This window comes from Hyperolius riggenbachi, chromosome 4 (assembly GCF_040937935.1).
Source record: "Hyperolius riggenbachi isolate aHypRig1 chromosome 4, aHypRig1.pri, whole genome shotgun sequence".
Taxonomy (NCBI): Eukaryota; Metazoa; Chordata; class Amphibia; order Anura; family Hyperoliidae; genus Hyperolius; species Hyperolius riggenbachi.
In genome coordinates this window covers 173,391,505-173,412,520 of record NC_090649.1, presented here as the reverse complement: position 1 = coordinate 173,412,520, position 21,016 = coordinate 173,391,505, and the positions used below count along the sequence as shown (strand labels likewise).

Sequence of the window (21,016 nt, the reverse complement as noted above, 5' to 3'; positions counted from 1 at the left end):
TATGTGAGCCTGCAACCCTCACTGCATCCCCGGCCTCTCGTATTTGTTGCATGACAAGTAAATGCATCTTGACTTTCCTTGGAGATTTTTTTCCCTGCTCCTTGTTTGAAAGACACACAGCAAATTGGGAATGGTATTCTGTACACTGCAATTTGTAACTACCATTAAGAGCTCTGAGCATGGAACGGGAGGGCAAGGCTGTAGGTCACGGGTAAAAAAACAACCAATATTATATACAAAAACAGAATAAACATAGGATATTGCTTGAAAACATTGCATGGTCTGCCAAACTGGCACCACTTTGCATAACATTCAGACACACTGTGACAAGTAATATTACGTGTTAGATGAGTAAAGTACTTGAAGCCTGGGCTTAATATTTTGTTTTATTTTTCCTTTTTTATCTTTTTTGTCACTCATTGAGGAAACTCATAGCCTCCCCTTTGTGGTTTTAGTAATAAGAAGCTCCTGCTAGGCATTGTTTATTGATAATACTATTTGAAACCTGAAATGAACCGATTTCACTGGTTATCGCCAGACTCATTCAGATAGGTGGGGTGGCCATGCTTAGTAGAATTGTAAAATTCTTTATGTGAATTCTGGTAATTATTTTGGTTGTAAAAAATTATGGCTGGTGTAACTATTAACGGAATTCTAATTTTAGTATCCTTCAGATCATTTTTAATAGGATGCAATCAGATTCCTGTGAGATAGGTGCATTCCCCTACAAACAGGTTGTTGGTGATTTTATGGGCAAATGCAGCAGAACTTTGCAAGTTAGAATTGGAACAGAGCATCATAAAGGAGCCAGTAAGAATGGATTACATCACTCAAACGGATGGGGGAAATTTAGGAACCCATTTTTAATGGAAGTTTGGGTGCCACCAGAGGTACACCTAGAAATAACGGCTATGGGAAAAAAATTGCATTTTTCGTATTGTTTACAGAGGATTGGTAGTTGGGGGTGGTTAATGTTAGCCATGGGGGATGGTGTGGTTAAGGTTAGCCATGGGGAGTGGTAAAGGTTAGTTATGAGGGAGTGGTTAAGGTTAGCCATGGGGATAGTTAAGGTTAACCGTTGGAGGGTGGGTAATGTCAGCCATGGGGGTGGTGGTTAAGGTTAGCCCTGGGGCGGTGGTTAAGGCTAGGCATTGGTTGAGTGAGAATGTGGATATGATTAGCTGTAGTAAAATGTTGGTATGTATAACTGATATTTTACTATTGTCATTTGCACTGTAAGAGTAGAATATCAGTAAATTTACAGATATTCTACTATCGGCTTTTCTTGGTACCCTTTTTTCTGAGTGCCCTTCTTTATGTATGCCATTCAAACAGCTGTGGCTGCCCCTCTCAGGCCAGCATTTGCCATAAACCTACGCATGATCAAGATGAGGACAAACACTTTTGGGTCTGTTACTGCATTTTAGTGCATTAAATCAATTGCTCATATCCAGTCAACCTACACCTTCCTTTGTCTATTACCATTACTGGCTTCTCTCTAATACATGTGCAGCACTTTGACTATCTGTACTTCTCACTTGTGTCAAAAAGATGCTAATAATACTGTTCTGCATGCAACTTTAATGAAAAATGTATGCAACTTCAAATTGGAACAATAAAAATAGCCAATTCTTAGCCACAAGAGCATGGGAGATGTAGGATGTCAACCTCTTAATTACATTACCGACTCTTCAAAATGCATAGGCTGCTGCAGGTCATTTATTGTTTTATATTTTCTCCTTCAACCGATTATATAAAAGCCCAGACTGTGGCTGCATCCTTTCCTCTGCTCTCTGCTTTGCATCAATATTCATACCTCTTATCATATCATTCATCACTCTGATGTAGAAAACATAAATTACTATTAGGCTACTCCCTTAGGCTACTGAACTATAAGCATTATCAACCCAATGGAAGATTGACAGTTGAGATCTAAAAAAATAAATAACAAAGTTATAAGGAAAAAGAGAAAATGAGGGAACCTAATAAAATCACATACCATGAAAACCAGCATACAGTATGCATTTTTAACTAAGAAAAGTCCAAAAACATTATTGATAGTATTAGTATTATTATGCATGTATATAGATAGCACTGTCATATTTTGCAACACTTTAGAGAGTAAGTACATAGATCATGTCATCTTTTCCATCATAAAGTCCCTTCCAAAGTCATAGTCTAGTTATTATGCCACAACCTAAGGGCAGTGTGGGAGAAATTAGTTAAAGCGGACCTGAACTCAGAACTTCCTCTCTGCTTTAAAGGATAAGCAACAGCATAATAACCTTTAAAGAAAAACACTTCTTTGTTGCAGCTGATACAACTCCGACAATACATCTTCAGTGTATCTCCTTCCTGCTATCATGGAAGCAGACATATTGTTAACATCCTACATTTTCCAATTACCTCTCTGGCAGTCAGCTGGCACAGGTGAGGGATCAAATTACAACTTGTGCTTAGTCACAGATTAGGGGGGATTCGGTTAAACTCGCTAAATACATACAGGGTGTATTTTTCTATGTTTTCCTTCTGTCCTGTACAAGAGTTCAGGTCCACTTTAACGTACATGCATATTTGGGGATGTAGGAGCAAACAGATGTTGTCCAGGGTGGGTATTGAACCTGGGAACCCACTTTGTGTTGTTTAATATTTATAGTAAATGCTAAGGTAAAATGAAGAGGTATGACAAGTCTCTTTAAATTACTTTGCTGAATGCAATTTATATATACAGGCAACAACTGCAGTATGAGTTCTTTCATTTTCAGTGTGGTTGTACTTAAGCACATGCACTCTGTGCTAAATCAACAGTTTACAATAAGAAAAGACCTCATTCTCTAAGTCCCCCTTTCAATATGGAATCTATCATTATATAAGATTTTATGAACAAGACTCTGCAGATGGATTTTTTTTGTCTTGTTAATGGTATTTTGAAATACATCTGTTATTGAACAGACCACCTGTGTAGACAGAAAATGAGCTGGCTTTTGCACAGTTATATAAATGGTTGTTAAACATAAAATATATCTTATCAAGGATCCACAGAAATAAATTCTAACATGCAAGCAAACTTAATTGGGTGCCTGAATTTCCTTTCAACTTTTTATTGACTTGGGGGATAAATATAGTGTTACATTATATTGTAGAATGTGCACAGAGTTTTTATTGTGTGTGTCATAGTGTATGGGTATTATCAGTAAGAATTACCACATTTAATAGAGAACTTTTGAAGATTTTTTTTTCAATATTCTTACGGTATTTTTCTACCAGTGAACAAATTATAATGCCGCTCCCTTTCATTAGCTGTATTATGTAAAACCTTACCATAGTGTTTAATAAAGTTATGCAAATAATGCTTTGAAAGTGCATGATCCCAAACCAGCCAATGAAATGCCTATATTTATATATAATATTTTAGTTTGTAAGTCTATTAATTTCATTTATACATTTTGATTATTTATTGCCTGGTTTCTGTGTTTGAAAATATATAATTTATATATATATTTTTTTTTTTTGCAGATGTCCGCAATAGAAAATATGGCAGAAAAGCTGGAAAGTTTTAATGCCCTTAAACCTGAGGCCACTGAGCTAATACAGTCTGTTCCCTCCATGTTCAATTTCCGAACCTCACCATCTGCTCTTCCAGAAAATATCCTTCGGAAAGGAAAAGAGCGATATACATGCAGGTAAGCAGCAGGCAAATCAACCTGTTTAGAGGAGATGTGAAGATTTAAAGTCTGTATGATTTTTACATGTATAAAAATATATTAGAATTAGAAATAGTTGTAAGTTAACCACTTAACGACCAGCTAACGCCCATAGGCGTCAGCAGGTCTTAAGTGGGTTACCATGGAAGCGGTCTTTTCATGTCAGTTCACGGAGGGTGTCTCCGTGAACAGCTGGAGAGCCGCCGATCGCGGCTCGGCGGCAAAATGTAAATACACGGGGAAGAAATCCCCGCTGTTTACATCATACGGCGCTGCTGCACAGCAGCTCCGTAAGGCAGATTGGCGATCCCCGGCCTCTGATTGGCCGGTTGGCCGGAGATCGCCGGCATATGATAGGCTGAAGCCTATCCTACAATGAGCAGGACGGATATCCATCCTGCGCAGCTCACAGGGGGAGGGAGAGGGAGGGAGAGGGACAGAGCGCCGAAAACGCTGCGGAGGGGGGCTTTGAAGAGCCCCCCCCCGCAAAGCGCAGCAAGCCGGCGGCGATCAGACCCCCCCAGGAGGACATCCCCCTAGTGGGGAAAAAAGGGGGTAAGTCTGATCGCCCTGGCTCTATCCTGATCTGTGCTGCGGGCTGGAGAGTCCACGCAGCACAGATCAGGCAAACCACCCCTGGTCCTTAAGTGGTTAAACTCTGCATCTATAGCTTGCAATTGCAAACTGCAGTGTCCACATTAGATCCTGTGCCACCTGACTCTTAGGGCTTGTTCATAATTCAGGCATTTTCACCTTTTTTTTTTGCCCACGTGAGGTTTTTAAAAACGCCCTCGCGACCGCGTGGGCAATGAATGTATATGAGAAGGTTCATATCAGTGTGGGTCGTGCCCTGTGCAGCTAGCAAAGCGGTGCGTGTTCCATTTCTGAGGCGCACCTTAATGGAAAGTATCGGAGAAACGCAAAACGCTCACAAAATCGCTTTGTGTAGCGATTGCGTTTGCATTTTTAAGAATGAATACATTGTATTAATTTTTTTCCGGGTCAAAGAGTTCACTTCCTGACTTGCGTCAGGGAGTGAATTACAAAACTTCCAGGAAGTCATTTTGGCAATGATGAAACATATACAGAAAATAAATAAAACGGAATATTGGATACTAGAACTGAGAATGACTTGAAAAGAAAATTGAAAAATATAAAATATGAATAAGTGTTCCTACTGACTAAATATGTAGGAAATCATATTTCCTACAGTAGCTCTATAAGTTTGCAATGGTGGGATGTTTTCCAGAGTTTCTCCAGCAAGGGACAGCACTTAATAAAAGTAACAGGATGCTTTGTTGTGCCAACAGTCAGTGTAATGAAATGTTACCTGACCTTTGCTACTGAAAATAGTGTTTTCACTATTTAGGCCCTTGGCTGCCATAGAGGAGTAGTTCAGGGTCACTGAAATGTATAAAGTGTCATACAGAATATACCACTTGAGGAGGACATTGGTCCAAGCGATAGAAAAAGAGAAAGAGATGTGAATGTATTATACCATGTTTCCCTGAATTTAAGACATTCCCTGAAAATAAGACCGTCACCTAGTATCTATTTTGAGTATGCTCGAAATATAAGTCCTACCCCTAATATAAGACCTAGTGGTTATCCCCCATATCCCCCCATAAGTAGCCCTAAGCAGCAGACCTGTTCTCCAAACCCCCCGCCTCCCCGTTCGCCCGCCCACCCGCCCACCCACAGGCTCGCTTTACCTCGCCGCTGCCACTGCTCCTGGCCCCGTCCTGCAGAAAATCCACATGTTCCTGCTTATTCTCTGCATAATTCACACACCGCAGATTAGTAGTGATGTGTGGTAAAGGCAGCTATTGTATCCAATAAGAGCACTGCCCTATACAGGAAGTAAAAAGAGATCCCTTCCTGTATAGGGCAGCGCTCTTATTGGATACAGTAGCTGCCCTTTACAACATGTCACCGCTAATCTGCGGTGTGTGAATTATGCTGGGAATAAACAGGAGCATGTGGATTTTCTGCAGGACGGGGCCAGGAGCGGTGGCAGCGGCGAGGTAAAGCAAGCCTGGGGGGGGGGGGGGGGGGGGGGGGGGGGGGGGGGGGGGTTGGTGAACAGGCCTGCTGCTCAGGGCTGTCAGGAATGGTAGCAGCAGTGCGAGGTAAAGCGAGCCCTAAATAGACAGTGCAGTGTACAACAATTTATAGCACCCAATCCCGCCACAGTCAATACACCAGCACCCACCTACATAAGCCCTATATAAGCAGTGCAGCGTGCAACAATTTATAGCACCCACAAGGGATTATTTAGCAGGGAGCAGTGGGAATCTGGCTATATACACTAAAGGTGATGGCTGGCTACACCCAGAAAATATAAGACTTCCCTGAAAATAAGCCCTAGCACATTTTTTGAAGGGTAATTTAATATAAGACAGTGTATTATTTTTGGGGAAAAACGGTAGCAAAAGTAACATAGACTCAACACCATACTGCCACTGCAGTTTTTGCTGATGCTCCAGGGTGGAGGAGAATCTGTAGCTGACATTAGGGATACACTACACAGCCCACCATTCTTTAGAAGAGGTAACACACCCTGATCAAGGTATCTAACTACTCAAATGATGAAAGCACAACATTTACGATGCTGGCATTGGTGGTGTTATAGCTATCAAAGCGCACTGATGATATAGTATGCATTTGCATATGGAGTGGGCTGGAGTGGAACTTTGTGACGAGCCGACAGGTGTCTGCCATACAAGCAGGTGCAAGAACTATGTTACAGGGGAGGTACAAACCAAGTACACAGGCCCTCTGCATTTTATGCCTGTCACTGTCTAGATAATAGGATAACATATAATAGGCAGTGAAGTGAACAACACAACTTAAAGAAAAGTGACATAAAATATTTTACAGTGCTTGGTTCTTTGTGTTGGGTACATTATTTTATGGATGCTTTAGATCTTTATTGGCTTTTAAATGAAAGGAAAGTAGTACATTGTGAACAAAACTATGCAAAAATCTTTTGTAGTGTAAGGAGTTAAAAATTAGAATAAAAAGTAATCTGTTGTCTATGTGTTTAGGTACTGTGGGAAAATTTTTCCAAGATCTGCAAATCTAACTCGTCATTTACGCACTCACACAGGAGAACAACCTTACCGGTAAGAAACATGTCTCCATAACTATGTGTTTACTGTATAAGTGCTTTAATTTAACCACCCCAAATATTACTGCTTCTCATAGCTGGCTGTATGTAAGGCCATACTAATCCCCATAACAATGTACAGATCTGTATGTCATACATTTAGGATTAGCGAACCATTATTAAATACTGAGATATACTGTGATGCATACTTCACCAATTAATATGATTACATAGTCTTTTCATATATTAACTGCACAGTTGCAGTAATTCTTAGCTCTCTAAGGACAAGATGATATATCCTATAGATTAACTGCATGTTATGATTAAATCTATAATGATAGGTTTTATACATGTTGGCTTCAGTGAACTGGGTGTGATGACCGTGGAAAGTGAAGTGCTAGAAGATCAGAGCTAACATTGAAGTCTTGACCATCATCTGATGCAGAATACATTCTCCAACACATGGAATTCATTCTGAACTTTAAACCATTTTTGGCAGTATTCACTCAGTGCAGTAACTCACTAAATAACTAAATGAAGTGCTCTCTTGTACCAATACTTTGCAAGTACATTCAAATTAAATAGGACTGAAGATGTGTGCATGTGCAAATTTTTAAGTGAAGTAGTTCTTGAAGCTGTGAGTACTATGCAAAATACTCTAGTGGTGGTAAATGTTATCTTACTGCCCTGATTACATATTACAGTACATGCCACGGCAGGAGTCAAGAGTGCATGTTTGTATGGGTTTGCTTTGTAGACTAGGGATGATGGTTGGACCATGATTTGCGTAGTCCAACTATATTCTTTAAAAAGTATACCAGTTACATTTTCAAGAAGGATGCCCCTGGTCCCCACTCCTTCTGTTCTTTACTTTGTAAGTTTCTTTATTTTTGCATAGCTGCGAGGGGCACAGGGAGTCTACCAGACTTATAATACACAGAAAATATCCCTGACTGGGACTAAAATTTAACTTTTATTAGTCCATTAAAACGTTAATACTACGATAAGATAAAACGATGTCTGAAGTAAGAAATGCTGGAGGACACTGTTATAATGAACACATTTGACCAGAGAAGTCTGAGGAAATCTCAGGTCCTCCTAACAGAACTAATAGTACATAAAACACTACCCCCACCAAAAACCCGACATGTTTCACTTCCCGAGGGAAGCTTTTTCAAGGGATATATACATAAGTGCTGAGTGCAAAACGTGCTAAGGTGCAAATATATACAATCATATCATTTCAAGACATCAAAAATAGCATCATGGCTATATGATGGCTGCTATCATATTATGTATTATGCATTATGTCAGGGTTGACTTCAAGATAGGCACAGACAAAATGGAAAATCCTAAGAAGGATTTTCTTTTTTTTACTGTAGAAAAATCACTAAAATCAAAACGTGGACAGTGCAATACATATGTTATGTAAGTAGAGCAAGTATGTATTTACTGATGTATGTGTTGTTTTTTTCTGAGAGAGTATGGCTGACTGCTCCTCTTTAAAGGACCACTAGCACAAAAAAAAATCAAGATTAAAGAATACACAAAGATGTATTGCTATAAATTATTTTTCTCCTTTGTTGCTGTCACTTACACTAGGTAGTAGAAATCTGACAGAACTGACAGGTTTTGCACTAGCCCATATCCTCATGGGGGATCCTCAGGGTTTTCTTTATTTTCAAAAGCACTTAGTGAATGGCAGTTGCTCAGTCCAACTGCTAGAATAGTGTGCAAACAGGTAGACGGGGTAGCATGCATCTTTCTACAGATCTTTTCCATGTAGTGTTCTTGTAAAGAATAAATAAAATACTGAGAACCCCCATGAAGAGATGGACTAGTCAAAAATCTCTCAGCTCTGCCAGATTTCTACTAACTACTGTAAGTGTCAGCAGCATTGCAGATAAGTAATATACAGCTCATTTTACTCTGGAAGAAAGATTTGTATGTGTTTCTATGTATTTTAACTTTTACAATTTTTGGCTATAGTGGTCCTTTAACCCTCTGGGCGATACAATTATATCGCCCAGGAGGTGGCGCAGCACTATTTTTTTATTTTTTAAATCATGTAGCGAGCCCAGGGCTCGCTACATGATAGCCGCAGCGCAGCGGCATCCCCCCACCCACTCCGATCGCCTTCGGCGATCAGAGTAAGCAGGAAATCCCGTTCAGAACGGGATTTCCTGCTGGGTTTCCCCGGTCGCCATGGCGACGGGGCGGGATGACGTCACCGACGTGACGTCAGAGGGAGTCCCGATCCACCCCTCAGCGCTGCCTGGCACTGATTGGCCAGGCTGCGCAAGGGGTCGGGGAGGGGGGGGGGGGCTGCATGGCACGGCGAGCGGCGGTGGATTGGCGGCAAGCGGCGGCGATCGGAAGTTACACGCAGCTAGCAAAGTGCTAGCTGCGTGTAACAAAAAAAAATTATGCAAATCGGCCCACCAGGGCCTGAGAAATCCTCCTGCGCGATATACCCCGAGCTCAGCTCGGGATTATCGCTCAGGAGGTTAAATAAGTTTGGAGGCCTCTCACGGCAATCATAGTGAGGCCTACAAGGTAAAGAGGAGTAGTGGTAGCCGTCCTGGATATTTGAGTATCTGTATTCTCCCTAAGGGGATATTTTTTAACACCTGGTGGTCTTCTATAATCTGCACGTTTTTAGAGGCTGCATAGGTTGTTCTCAGATTCTTCATAAAGTAACACTCAATGCAGATTTATCTATACTGCCCACAGCATATATTCCTTTTTGCTTCTTATTTTCTTACAGTAACTTTGTACAGCATTATATAAAGTGATTTGTACAGTGCAACAGAATATAAGGGTGCTATATAAATCAATAATAAGTTCACATACAAAGCCGTAGTCTAATCTACTCTACACAAGTGTTTCGCTACAGTCGAGGAATCAGAATCATGATCCAGTCTGTTATGCACTTGATAGCGCTGACTGTCTTTGCCTTCTGCTTGTAGGTGTAAATACTGTGACCGATCCTTCAGTATCTCTTCCAACCTCCAGCGGCATGTCCGGAATATTCACAACAAAGAGAAACCTTTCAAGTGTCACCTTTGTGATCGATGCTTTGGTCAGCAAACTAACCTGGATAGACATCTAAAGAAGCATGAGAATGGCAACCTGTCTGGTGAGACGTTTAATCTATGATGGTTTATGAACGAATCTCAGCAGCGTTTTATGCTCCTTGTGCGACTGACAACCTAAAATTGAAAAATGGGCTGACATGGACAAGTTTTACTGTAAATGAGCATAAAATAAATGCCAAACTGAGTTTTCTGATCTAGTTCCATAGTAAAACCTGCCTGAAAGAGGCAGAAGGTTCTCTCTACATCATACGTGTGTGTGGTTGTGAGGCTGCGGTCTTGCTGTATTTATTGTAAGGGTAGTCTGGCTCCAGCAGGGAGTCTGTTTTCAGACAATAGGATTGGAGTTTACACATGGATTTCATCTTTTCTACTCATTGACCCTGGACACCTTTTTCTGTCAGATTTCCCAAACCCCCTAATGCCCGGAGGCAGTGCTCAGTCATCGGATCTTCAGTGCCTTGTAAGAGCCGCTCTGCTGGAGTACCAGTACTGACCTTCCCCTTTCCCTCCTCAGGTACAGCTGCATCATCTCCTCACTCAGAGTCAGAAGGCACAGGAGCCATATTAGATGACAAGGAGGATTCCTATTTCACAGAAATAAGAAACTTCATTGGGAACAGCAGCCACAGCAAGCAATCGCCTCTTAACTCAGAAGACAGGTAAACTTCTATGGAGGCTAAGATTCTCATTTTAATTAAAGAATGTTAAATAATAAGAATAAAGAATTGTCACAAAATTATCTTATTAAAAGAGAACTTAGCAGAAATATCCCAGGGTTATGTTAGTTATTGCAGTTTACCTTAGAATACTGTCCATACATCTCTTGACTTTGAGGCCGATCGACCATCTGATTCGATAATTATTATCAAATTGGATGAAAATCCATGCCGTTAAGAGCATGCCCGATCAATCGGTTCAAAATTGGTTGCATGTATCGATTGGACATGCTGCAAGATGTCAGACTTTCGTGGTTGATCGAGTGCGCGGCGGTTACAGCGAGTTATATCGGGATGAGGGATAAAACCCCTGGCGCTGTTCCCCCTGCTAATGGAAGAGTGAGGGTATCAAACAAAAGACGGACGGGCATCATGCGGTGGGCGACACAGGACAGGTAATGTTCATACGGGGGTTACATTTATACACTAGTGAGGCAACGGCGGATGTGGATGATTTGGCAGATTCCCAAAAGATTTCATGGTGAAATCAATTGGGAATCATCCTGCAGTGTATGGGCAGCCGATATATCTCTCTCTAATCTGAAAAATATAATAAAATATAAATATGTTATAAATGTATTATTATAATAACATATAATATATAATAAAATCTACAATAAAATATATAAATAGTGGAGGATTACCCAAGAATGTCATTGTGCTGATCATTCCTTTCATTTGCTTTTAAATTGCAGAGATTTGTAAATCAGAAAACATTGCTTAATGGTCACACAATATCACGGGTAGTATTGCACTGAAGGCACACTGTGGGGCTGATTTCCTAAAGCTATTTTCAGTGACAAACATCAAAATTAAGAGGTGTTTACTTCAAGCCTTCAATTATGTGAACAGATGTTCCTGTTTTTTCTGTTTTTTTTTTCCTTAATTTTATTTGTATTCCTCATACATACTGATTTATTTATATATTTAGAGTCAGCACACTTTAACTTCCCTGGTCAGCTCCAGAAGTAACCTGTCTGATGTGTTGTAGTGAAGGTACCTATAGATACATAGGCAGATTAGAAAACAATAAGGTGATTTCAAAATAAAGAAATAGGTAGTAAAAACATAAATACTGCTTTTTGTTTTGTTAGAAATTAGAATTAACTGTATGCAAAAACATACAAAAACACAGGAAATATTTTTAAGTCATTTATAACAGTGAAACTTCTGAGTGTATTTTTATCATCTTTCCTTTGCCTGCTGATTGGTAGCTTGCATTAAACATCTGGCCACAACATGTCCCTAAACAGGAAGTTAATAAGAAGTGAGGGTCGTGGGGTCAGCCAGTGTTTCCTTTTCAGAATTCAGTGTTCTGACTGTGCTTGATGGATATTTTATCCCTGGCAAATTACTGAACTTGGAGACGTAATTAGCAAATCTGTTTATTCAATCATAAAGCTTTCCTTTCTTTGGGTCCAGTTCATGAAACATTCTTCCATGAGAAATGTGATGTAGCATAACTAGCACCATTATTTTGGCAGTGCCGCCTACTTTTTTTCCCCCCTATTCCTGTTGGTGGTCCAAATACACCATCATTATACCCAGATAAAAGATAGAAGTAGTCACCATGTGATTTGAGCTTGCCAGTAATTATCCTGTTTTGAGGCAGATGGGCTCGTTGCTTATTCAGCTTTTCTGTGTTAAATAAATCATTTCCTGACTTTTTACATTGATCCCTTTTAACGGCCTTGACTTTTTCATGTTTCCTGGTGGTAAATCTGTATTGGAAGAGAGTGGGATGTTAAATGAAATAGACTCCCTGAATCGGCAAGGCTTCATACATGGAGGAAGCCCATTGTCTGGATGTGTGATACATGATTTGGAGAATTACTGAATCATTTCTAATGTGGCCACAGATGATTTAGCAAGCAGATGATTTCCTGTGAAAAGAAAAGCCTCCTTTGTAGTTTATAGGGAAGCTGGATTCTCTTGTACCTAGATTGAGGCCTGGGTGAAAGCTTAGGCATAATCTTTTCATTTAATTTCACATTACAGTAACAATACATTCATTACCTACAACTGCAGAGATCTTATTAGGACATAATTATTATTTTATGAAGTCAAGCAGATATTTGCTATTAAATAAACACAGTCCACATTAAGAGGTCGGTGAGCAGTGTGCAACGCAAACATCAGGTTTTCTATGCCTAAACACTCTGGGCTTGATTCACTAAGACAAATAGCATGCCTTATCAGAGATAACATGCCTTATCAAAATTAACATGCCTTATCAGTGTAGCATAGCGAACTTATGCCTGCTAATTGGCAATGATGAGAGCTCCACTCATCCTACTTTGATCCCCTGCGAGTTCGTAGTGCTCGCTCTGCTACTCTGATAAGGCATGCTAACTTTGATAAGGCATGCTATTTGCCTAAGTTAATCAAGCCCAGTGAAAGCAAAGTACTAGTGGTGGCATCCTGCTAACTCAAAGACACAAGCATTGATTAGTTATTTGCCTCCTTAACCTCCCTGGCGGTACGCAGATTTAGAGGCTGCATCCGCGGGAGGATTTTTTTAAAATAACAGTTTCGCTATATGCCCAAGCTAGTACTTCGCTAGCTAATTATGTACCCCAAGCCCCCGGCAACCACCTGAACCCCCCGATCGTTGCCAGTAATATTTACCCCTCCGCGATTCCACGAGAGCCACAGCTTCACGATCCAGCTTCACTGTCGTTATGGCAACGATCATGACGTCATGCACAGTCCTGATCCTCCCCATAGCGAAGCCTGCAGCTGATTGGGAGGCTACGCCATCATGGGATCCCTGGGGGGTACGTATAACGGCGGTGATCGGGGGTGATCGGTGGGGACCGGAGGCACTTGGGGGACATAATTATCTAGCAAAATGCTAGCTGAAGCATATTGCACAACTTTTATTTTAAAAAATCCTCCCGGGGCCATACGATCCCCTGCGGCGGCTAGCCTAACACTGTGTTGGGCTTACTGCCAGGGGGGTTAAAACAAAAGGTATTTGTGATCATTCGGATTTAAGTGTGTAACGGTGAGTACCCACAATGCATCACTACTGAATATGCAAATTATCTCTTTATGCCCCTGAAGCCAGGCTTACTTCCAGAACCACTGGTGTATGGCACGCCTATTTCACAGAGCCACATCAACTCAACATGCAGACAGCCTGTTTCGGACTTTTGGTCCTCATCAGTGCATGGCAGGGATTGATATGGCTCTATAGCTCTAGCATTGATTGTGAGAAATATCTTCAGTCCATTTTCATATATATATGTTTTTCTCGTCCATCTCTTCTCTGAAAATAGGATGAATGGGAGTCATGATAAAATCATGCTGACTGGTCAGAATTCTGATATCTTGGATGATGATGAGATAGAGGATGACACGATTCTGGATGAAGATGAGGAAGAGAATGACGCTGCAGAGAAGTCAATGAAAGAACCCAACTCGAGTCTACTTGAAAACTGCCACGACAATGACTTTGAGGAAGAGAGTAAAGTTGCATTAAATTGCAAAGTCTCCCCCAGCAGGTTAGTGCAGAAACAGAGTAGGCTCAAACTCATCTCTAGGCAGGGTTATGTCTGGAACCAGCTGCTTCTAAATACAGTAAATTCCCGCTTATAAGCTGACCCCCCACTTTTTGCCTAACAAATATGCCAAAACCTATAACCTGCTGATTGGCTTACCCCCAATATGCCATCTTCACCCCATGCAGATTCCACATTTAATTGTGCTGTTGGGGGCAGAGTGCACTGCAGAGAGCGCTTCAGCATGAATAAGTACCCCTCCTCATTCCAGCTTGAATCCTCTAGTGTCGTGTCCAACTTTTCAACTGGCGATTAGAGCTTAAGGCTCACTGTCATGTGACCACAGTGAGTCTGTAGCTCTAGTGGTCAGTGTGGAATGCTGCCCAGCAGTAAAGGAGGCAAGCTGGAGCGAGGACATCCTGCAGTAGCGCTCTCTGACTAAAGCTGAACCTCTCACTTTACCCCACAAAATTTGATTGTCAAAAAGCCTATCCACGGTGGTATACATTATGTGTTCAGTTCCAGAGTGCCATAATGTCACTCTAGGCCTGATCTGCAAAAGCATCTCTGGTCGAGACACCAATGGAGACCATAAATTATTAATGTAAACCTGGTCTGGATTTATTTTAAAAAAAAGTCCAGTTAAATGGTACTTTTCTGTGTTATATTAGAATGCAGTAAGTGGTTGCTGAACTAGAAATTGTGGACCTTCACAGTGATCACTCATGATGAATACTCTTTGGCTTGACCATGCTCAAGTATTATTGGTTCACTGTCCATGCAGTCTTAAATGCCTCAAATATCAAAATGTAGTATTGTCCCCCATAGTTTACTCAGTTCAAGGCAATTAGTGAGATTCTCTCATATTCCAACTGTGTTAGCGAAGGATGACATAAAGAAAAAACATTCTTAATTCTTATGGCAACAAAGGTTGCCATAAAAATTCACAGCAGCAGGCTCTGTGGTTGGGGCTGCGTAGGAATCTCATGCTGTTTAGTGTGCAAATATTAGGGGTACAGACAATTGTATGAGAGTACAGCCTGAAGCTCTGAAAGTCCATGCTGCAAGAGATGGTCAAGAAGGTAACAGATACCTTCAAAACAATGAATTTGACATAAGTTAGCTTATTGCTGATCCCTTTCAAATGTTCGACTCTACCATTTAGCAACAAGCGTTAGCTCACACTCACATAAACATTGACAGGGAGAAAAGACATCAGGAGACAGACACTGGCTCTGATCTGCACCTACATTTGGTAAAAGTTGTAGATGGCTGGGCTAGCATGCATTCAACAGGCTTTAGGCAGTACATTTGAATTCGTAGTCTTGGATGCAGCCCTGTGTTGGTGCATTTTTAAAAGTCAGAAAAAAATGAAAACTGTATTGTGTATGGATTGGCTCATCTCTTTAAAGATGTAACATGAAAAGAAAATAGCATGAAAATGGAAAAAAACATTATAAGCAGGTATTCATCTGGGATAAGTGAGGGTGCAGGGCAGTATTGTACCTAATTATTTTGTTTTGTTACCTTGGTTGAACTTGGGCGCTGTCTTTTTTTCAACCAAACTACGGAGCTACCCATATGTAATACTTACGAAGTACTAGCCGTTCATTAGGACATACTGTATAGAAAGTTTCCCTACTCAAGTCTTAACTAAAAATTGAAGTATTTTTTTTAGATAATTCTAAATGAGATTGGCTATTACGTGTTGTGTATGGTTTTGGTAGTGTCTTAAAGATTCATACTCTGTTTACATTTTGTAGGTATGATGATGAAGATTTCAAAACTGGTCTGTCTGCTCTGGACCATATAAGGCACTTCACAGATAGTCTTAAGATGAGAAAAATGGAAGAGTGTCAATATAACGATGATGATCTCGCTGCTTTCACTGCTTCACATTTGGCAGAGGATCTAAAACAGCCACTATATAGGAAATCCAAGTCCCAGGTAATTTGCAGATGATTGCTTGTGAACTAAAAAAAAGTTAACTGTATATTTAAACAATCTGCAAAGAAAGATTTCATTAGAACTATTTTACCACACTGTGTCTGAAGGACCTGGAAGATGATAGATTTGTTTGTGCTTATTGCAAAATCTCTTGAAATAGGCATGTTGCAAGAATGTGGGCACATAAAGTGGGCATCTGGTAGCTCAAAGTTTTTGCTTCTACTTCATCTCTGCTAAAATGAAGAAATTGTGGGTTTTATTGAGTGCCGACTAAAAGATCCATTTGACTTCTGATCATCACATAGTATTCAATAAATCAAATTGAGCGCTAAATGGTACTCCGTTATTTCATTCCATCACCAACACCCATCACAGTGCAGGCTTACCGGCTTCCAAAAGAGACCCAGAGTATAAGGTCTAAGCATCTGTATATTAGCCACAACAATCACAGCTTTCCAATTACGTCTCAAGTCTCCATATGTCCGCCGGCCTCTTTCCAACAGTATGGATGTTCCCAGCATATGTATAATGGGTAAATAAGTAGATCTAAGTGTATCTGTTTAAAAGACCACTATTTATTAATCATAAAAGATCTAATACAATACTAACTTCCGGGCCCTAGCAACAGGGACCCGCAGTAGAATAGCGCATATACACAAGCATATCTCAATCGGGTGCCGTCTTTTCATCCGGGCTAGCGGATGGTGGATGGAAGACTGCACCCCATTGAGATGGAAGCTGTGATCGTTGTGGCTAATATACAGACGCTTAGACCTTGTAATTTGAGTCTCTTTTGGAAGCCGTAAGCCTGCACTGTGATGGGTATTGGTGATGGAATGAAATAACGGCGTACCATTTAGCGCTGACGTTGATTTATTGGATCTGAATGAAGTCTTTCTGAAGACTTTTAACTTGTGGCTTGCTTATTGGACTCTTTTTTAACTTTTGCGCGGATATTGTGTTTATGCATCACATAGTATTGCTTATAAGATCGGCGTAAATAAACACCATGTGGCCTTGAATTTCCCTGCCTTTAGTTACCTGAAACCAACAGTGATAAGAGGCTCTAGGGGAACAACAAGTCTATTCAGTGCAGAAAATAGGAATTTGTTGCAATTATATAGAAAGAGGAAGGGGAGGTGGTGATTATATAGAAGAGAAAAAAGGGAAGGTGGCTTACCTCAATAACAACACATTCATAAGTATAAATATAATGCATTTTTAATAAGCACAGGCAACATGTTTTGTGGGTCTCTGCCTTCTTCCTCAGGTAAAATACAGTGCCAAAGGGTTTCCAAAGTCAGGTGCAGAGCGCCTCCCTTTTTTCTCTTCTATTTGTTTTTAACTCAGTTTTATATACTCCTGGACGCCTCTTACTCTCTTTGTTCTCACAGGAGATGTTTTCATACCTAGTCATCAATAAAATACATTTTTAAGCCCCTAGCAAACAAGAAGATACTAAAAATAAGTTTAAGATTATGTCTTCTTTACCCAATTTTAGTACTTTTTTAATGTCCAGGCACAATACAATGAAAATGTATCTCCTGGGAGAAAGCTCAGAAGAAAAGTTAATTATAGGTACCCTGAGCAGTAGATAAAAATGAAATCAGTACTTACCTGGGGCTTCCTCCAGCCCTCCATAGGCCACGAGGTCCCCCAGCATCCTCCTGGCTCCTCTCCTGGTGCTGCTGGCGACTTCATTACCGGCGACACCGGGGCCCAACACTTCCTGAATGGTGACGTTCAACGTTATCACGCCGGCCGCTACGCATCATCGCGGCACCCAGTGTGACAGTCCTGCCAATGCGTGGCTCAGAGTTAAAAAACAGGACTGTCACGCAGGGCACCGTAATGACGCGTAGTGGCCGGCGTGATGATGCGGAGCGTCACCATTCATGAAGTGTTGGGCCGACACTCTTCCTGGGTGTCGCCGGTAATGAAGTCGCCAGTGGGACCGGGAGAGGAGCCAGGAGTACGCCGTGGGACCTCTTAGCCTATGGTGGGCTGGAGGAACCCTTGGGTAAGTACCAATTTCATTTTTATCTACTGTTCATGGTCCCTTTAAATAGGGACCCTTGACCAAATTCCATCTAGCGGATTACTCTTTGTACCATGGAAGATAAAAGTAAATAAATATAACATTATATTGTAAATTATTGAAACATAGAAGTTAGACAAGCTTTGTATGTTTGTACCTCCAACTATACAAGCATATAAAAATGTGTTTCCTTTTTTTCTTTCAGGCATATGCTATGATGCTGTCACTGTCAGACCAGGAACCACTGCATAGTGCAACCCATAATTCCTCCAGTATGTGGCACAACATGGCAAGGACAGCTGCTGAATCCACTGCTCTACATTCTATGAGCCATGTATGACATCATGATGGTGCCTCTTTGGGACCAAGTCCAAAACTCAGCATGGCTCTTCCATATGGGACTGTTTAGGGAAAAAAAAGACTGAAGAGCAGGATGCCTTACAACCTGCAGGGTCATCACAAAATCTGCTGACCTTAAACTGAATAATTTTAAAAAGAAACTATTTATTCTCATTGTTTTGTTTTGCACAGCAAAGGCAGCTGCTGAAATCCAGAGCAAAAAAAAAAAAAGGTGGACTATGAAGAATATGGACTACGGTGGACGGCAAGTCTTCCAGATCATTTTTGTGTTATCCTAACACATTTACAAGCACTCAAAGACAGAAAACAGCTTTTTTATACAAACTCCTTTGCTACAAATGTGGCATAAAAAGTCGATTCAACGCAGACGATTTCTATAACGCAAGCTTCATGTATTTAAACAGAAGTAGCTATTTACAAATGTACATTATCACTTAATGTAGAAAAATAACAGGGAATCATTTGTTCTTTCCTTAATTATGTCTTAATTACTTTTCTGGGGGAAAGAAATGATGTGTATATTGTGAATTTTACAAAGTTCAATACTCAAAAAAGAACTTAAGTCATTAAAGGGCCATTTTCCACAGTCAATACCACTACTATATCTTACAGTTCAATGTTTGCCAAATCATTTTGTTAACATTTAATTTTAGACAATCATGTCATTGTTTTTGACTTTTTGCCCATGTACTTGTATTTATTTCTTTTTTTTAATGTTTGATTTTTTTTGTCAGTTTAAGATAGCACTGTTACACTTGTTATGTTGTCAGAGGCACTCACAGATTTTCCAGTGTCTGGGAAAAAACAAATTCTGTATGTTTGTGCTGATTGTTGTGTTTCAATCTTTAACATATCCTTTCTTCTAAAATGAAAAATTAGATGCAACTTAATTTTTTTTTTGGAATGCAGTTTTTGTTCTCTTGTACAAATTGTATTAATTTTTTTTTCATGCGCGCATGATTCCTCTGATCAAAACTGTTGCTGTTATTTTTGCTGTTTGTCTGCAAGCTTGTGAGTTGTTATGTTCCCGTTAATCCTATTTGTAAAATGAAGTGTTCCAATCCTGTTTAAAATGTGTATTTTATTTTTTCCTTTGCTTTTGAGGGACCAGATTTAATTTCCATATTTTTTGTAATCTCATTTTGAATTAATTGAGGTACTTTAATTGTTTTGTACAATTGTAATTGTTACACATTCAAGTACATTATTTTGGGAGGACTAAGTACATGAAAATAAAGAACTACATTGCTGGAGGTCACTCTTAATTCAAGTGCTCATAAAAATGTAATGTATCCTTAACTTTTTCAATGTATGTTACTTACTATTGGCATACACAAATCAATATATGCAGTTATATAAAATTGTAATCACACCACATTGTGCACTTTTTGAGGCAATCATTGCTCAATGCATTGATGTGCATTTTTTCCATAAACAGTTGGGAATTCCTAAACTATGACAGCATTCTATGTACATCATGTGGGTACAGTCAGTCTGGTCTATCTCCTCATCACTTAAGCTCTCCCAGTTGGCACAGAGAGAAAATGTAATCTCCTGCCACAGCCTGTCAGTTCTTATGGATCCTTGTATTATTTGTCTTTTAATATAATTCAAGCAAAGCCTTGATCCTTATTATTAGGTATCCATATTAAAATAAAATATAGCCTACCTCCTCATTTCCAGCCAGTCCTGCCTCTAAAATGCTGCAAACAAAGTTAGGGAATGCATCTTGAACACCTTCATTATAACTGACAAAATGCATTCTACATTCATTACACACATGTATGGCAACTGCTGTTTGTCTTGTCCATACAACTGCATCTAACAGTGCAGTCATTCCCTGCTCTGCGTTTATTATGCAGTCTACAACCTGACCCATGCATTGCAAACGTTCCAATATAATCATAAATGTTTCTGCTGTAAACATTTTATCTCCTCTCACATTGCTGCTCCTCACTGATTGACTAAGGACAGTCCAGTGTAACACAAGGATGAGAAGGGAGACGCTGCTGAAGTATGATTAATGCTGTACTCCCATTTGTTTACAAAGCAAGCTAGATATGACAGTGCAGTTTCTACGAGAAAAAAAAGAGTAAGGGATGAAATTACATTAGCATTGGCTTCAGTCAGAGGTAGCAAAGATGGTAATGTCTGAAACAGTTTTCTCTGTATTTAATGTATAAAATTCACTGAAATCAAAACATGGACAAGTATTTACTTATATATGTGTTGTTTTTTTCCTGGGATAGTATGGCTGTCCCTGCTGCTTTAAGCACACATCTGAACAGTCACGTCAACTTAAGAAAGATAAGCAATGTTCATGTGCTGTTTAGCACATTAAAAGTCAATGCAATAGCCATGGTTTGTCTGGGCACTTATTCTGTAGATGCACCAATTCACCAATTTTTGTTTTTTGTTTACTGCATTGACCAAATTGCCAATATTTCAACCACCAATATCATTCCACCACCACCATGTTATAGTATAAGTGTAGTTTTAAAACATTTTTCATGATAAAATGATTTTAAAAAGAGCCCCTCA

The 21,016-nt window shown here is 40.0% G+C and overlaps 1 protein-coding gene across 5 annotated transcripts in view; it reads left to right on the top strand.

Moving 5' to 3' along the window:
- Positions 1–19,578, top strand: part of MECOM (MDS1 and EVI1 complex locus) — a 732,499-nt gene extending 712,921 nt beyond the window's left edge. For all 5 annotated transcript variants that reach the window (XM_068280971.1, XM_068280968.1, XM_068280970.1 and 2 more), the window contains 7 exons: positions 3,517–3,683; positions 6,752–6,829; positions 9,783–9,952; positions 10,426–10,570; positions 13,909–14,133; positions 15,894–16,077; positions 18,321–19,578. In XM_068280971.1, the coding sequence (XP_068137072.1) occupies positions 3,517–3,683; positions 6,752–6,829; positions 9,783–9,952; positions 10,426–10,570; positions 13,909–14,133; positions 15,894–16,077; positions 18,321–18,455 (1,104 nt within the window). In that variant the 3' untranslated portion in view covers positions 18,456–19,578. The remainder of the gene's footprint in view (positions 1–3,516; positions 3,684–6,751; positions 6,830–9,782; positions 9,953–10,425; positions 10,571–13,908; positions 14,134–15,893; positions 16,078–18,320) is intronic.
- Positions 19,579–21,016: the final 1,438 nt, after the last annotated feature.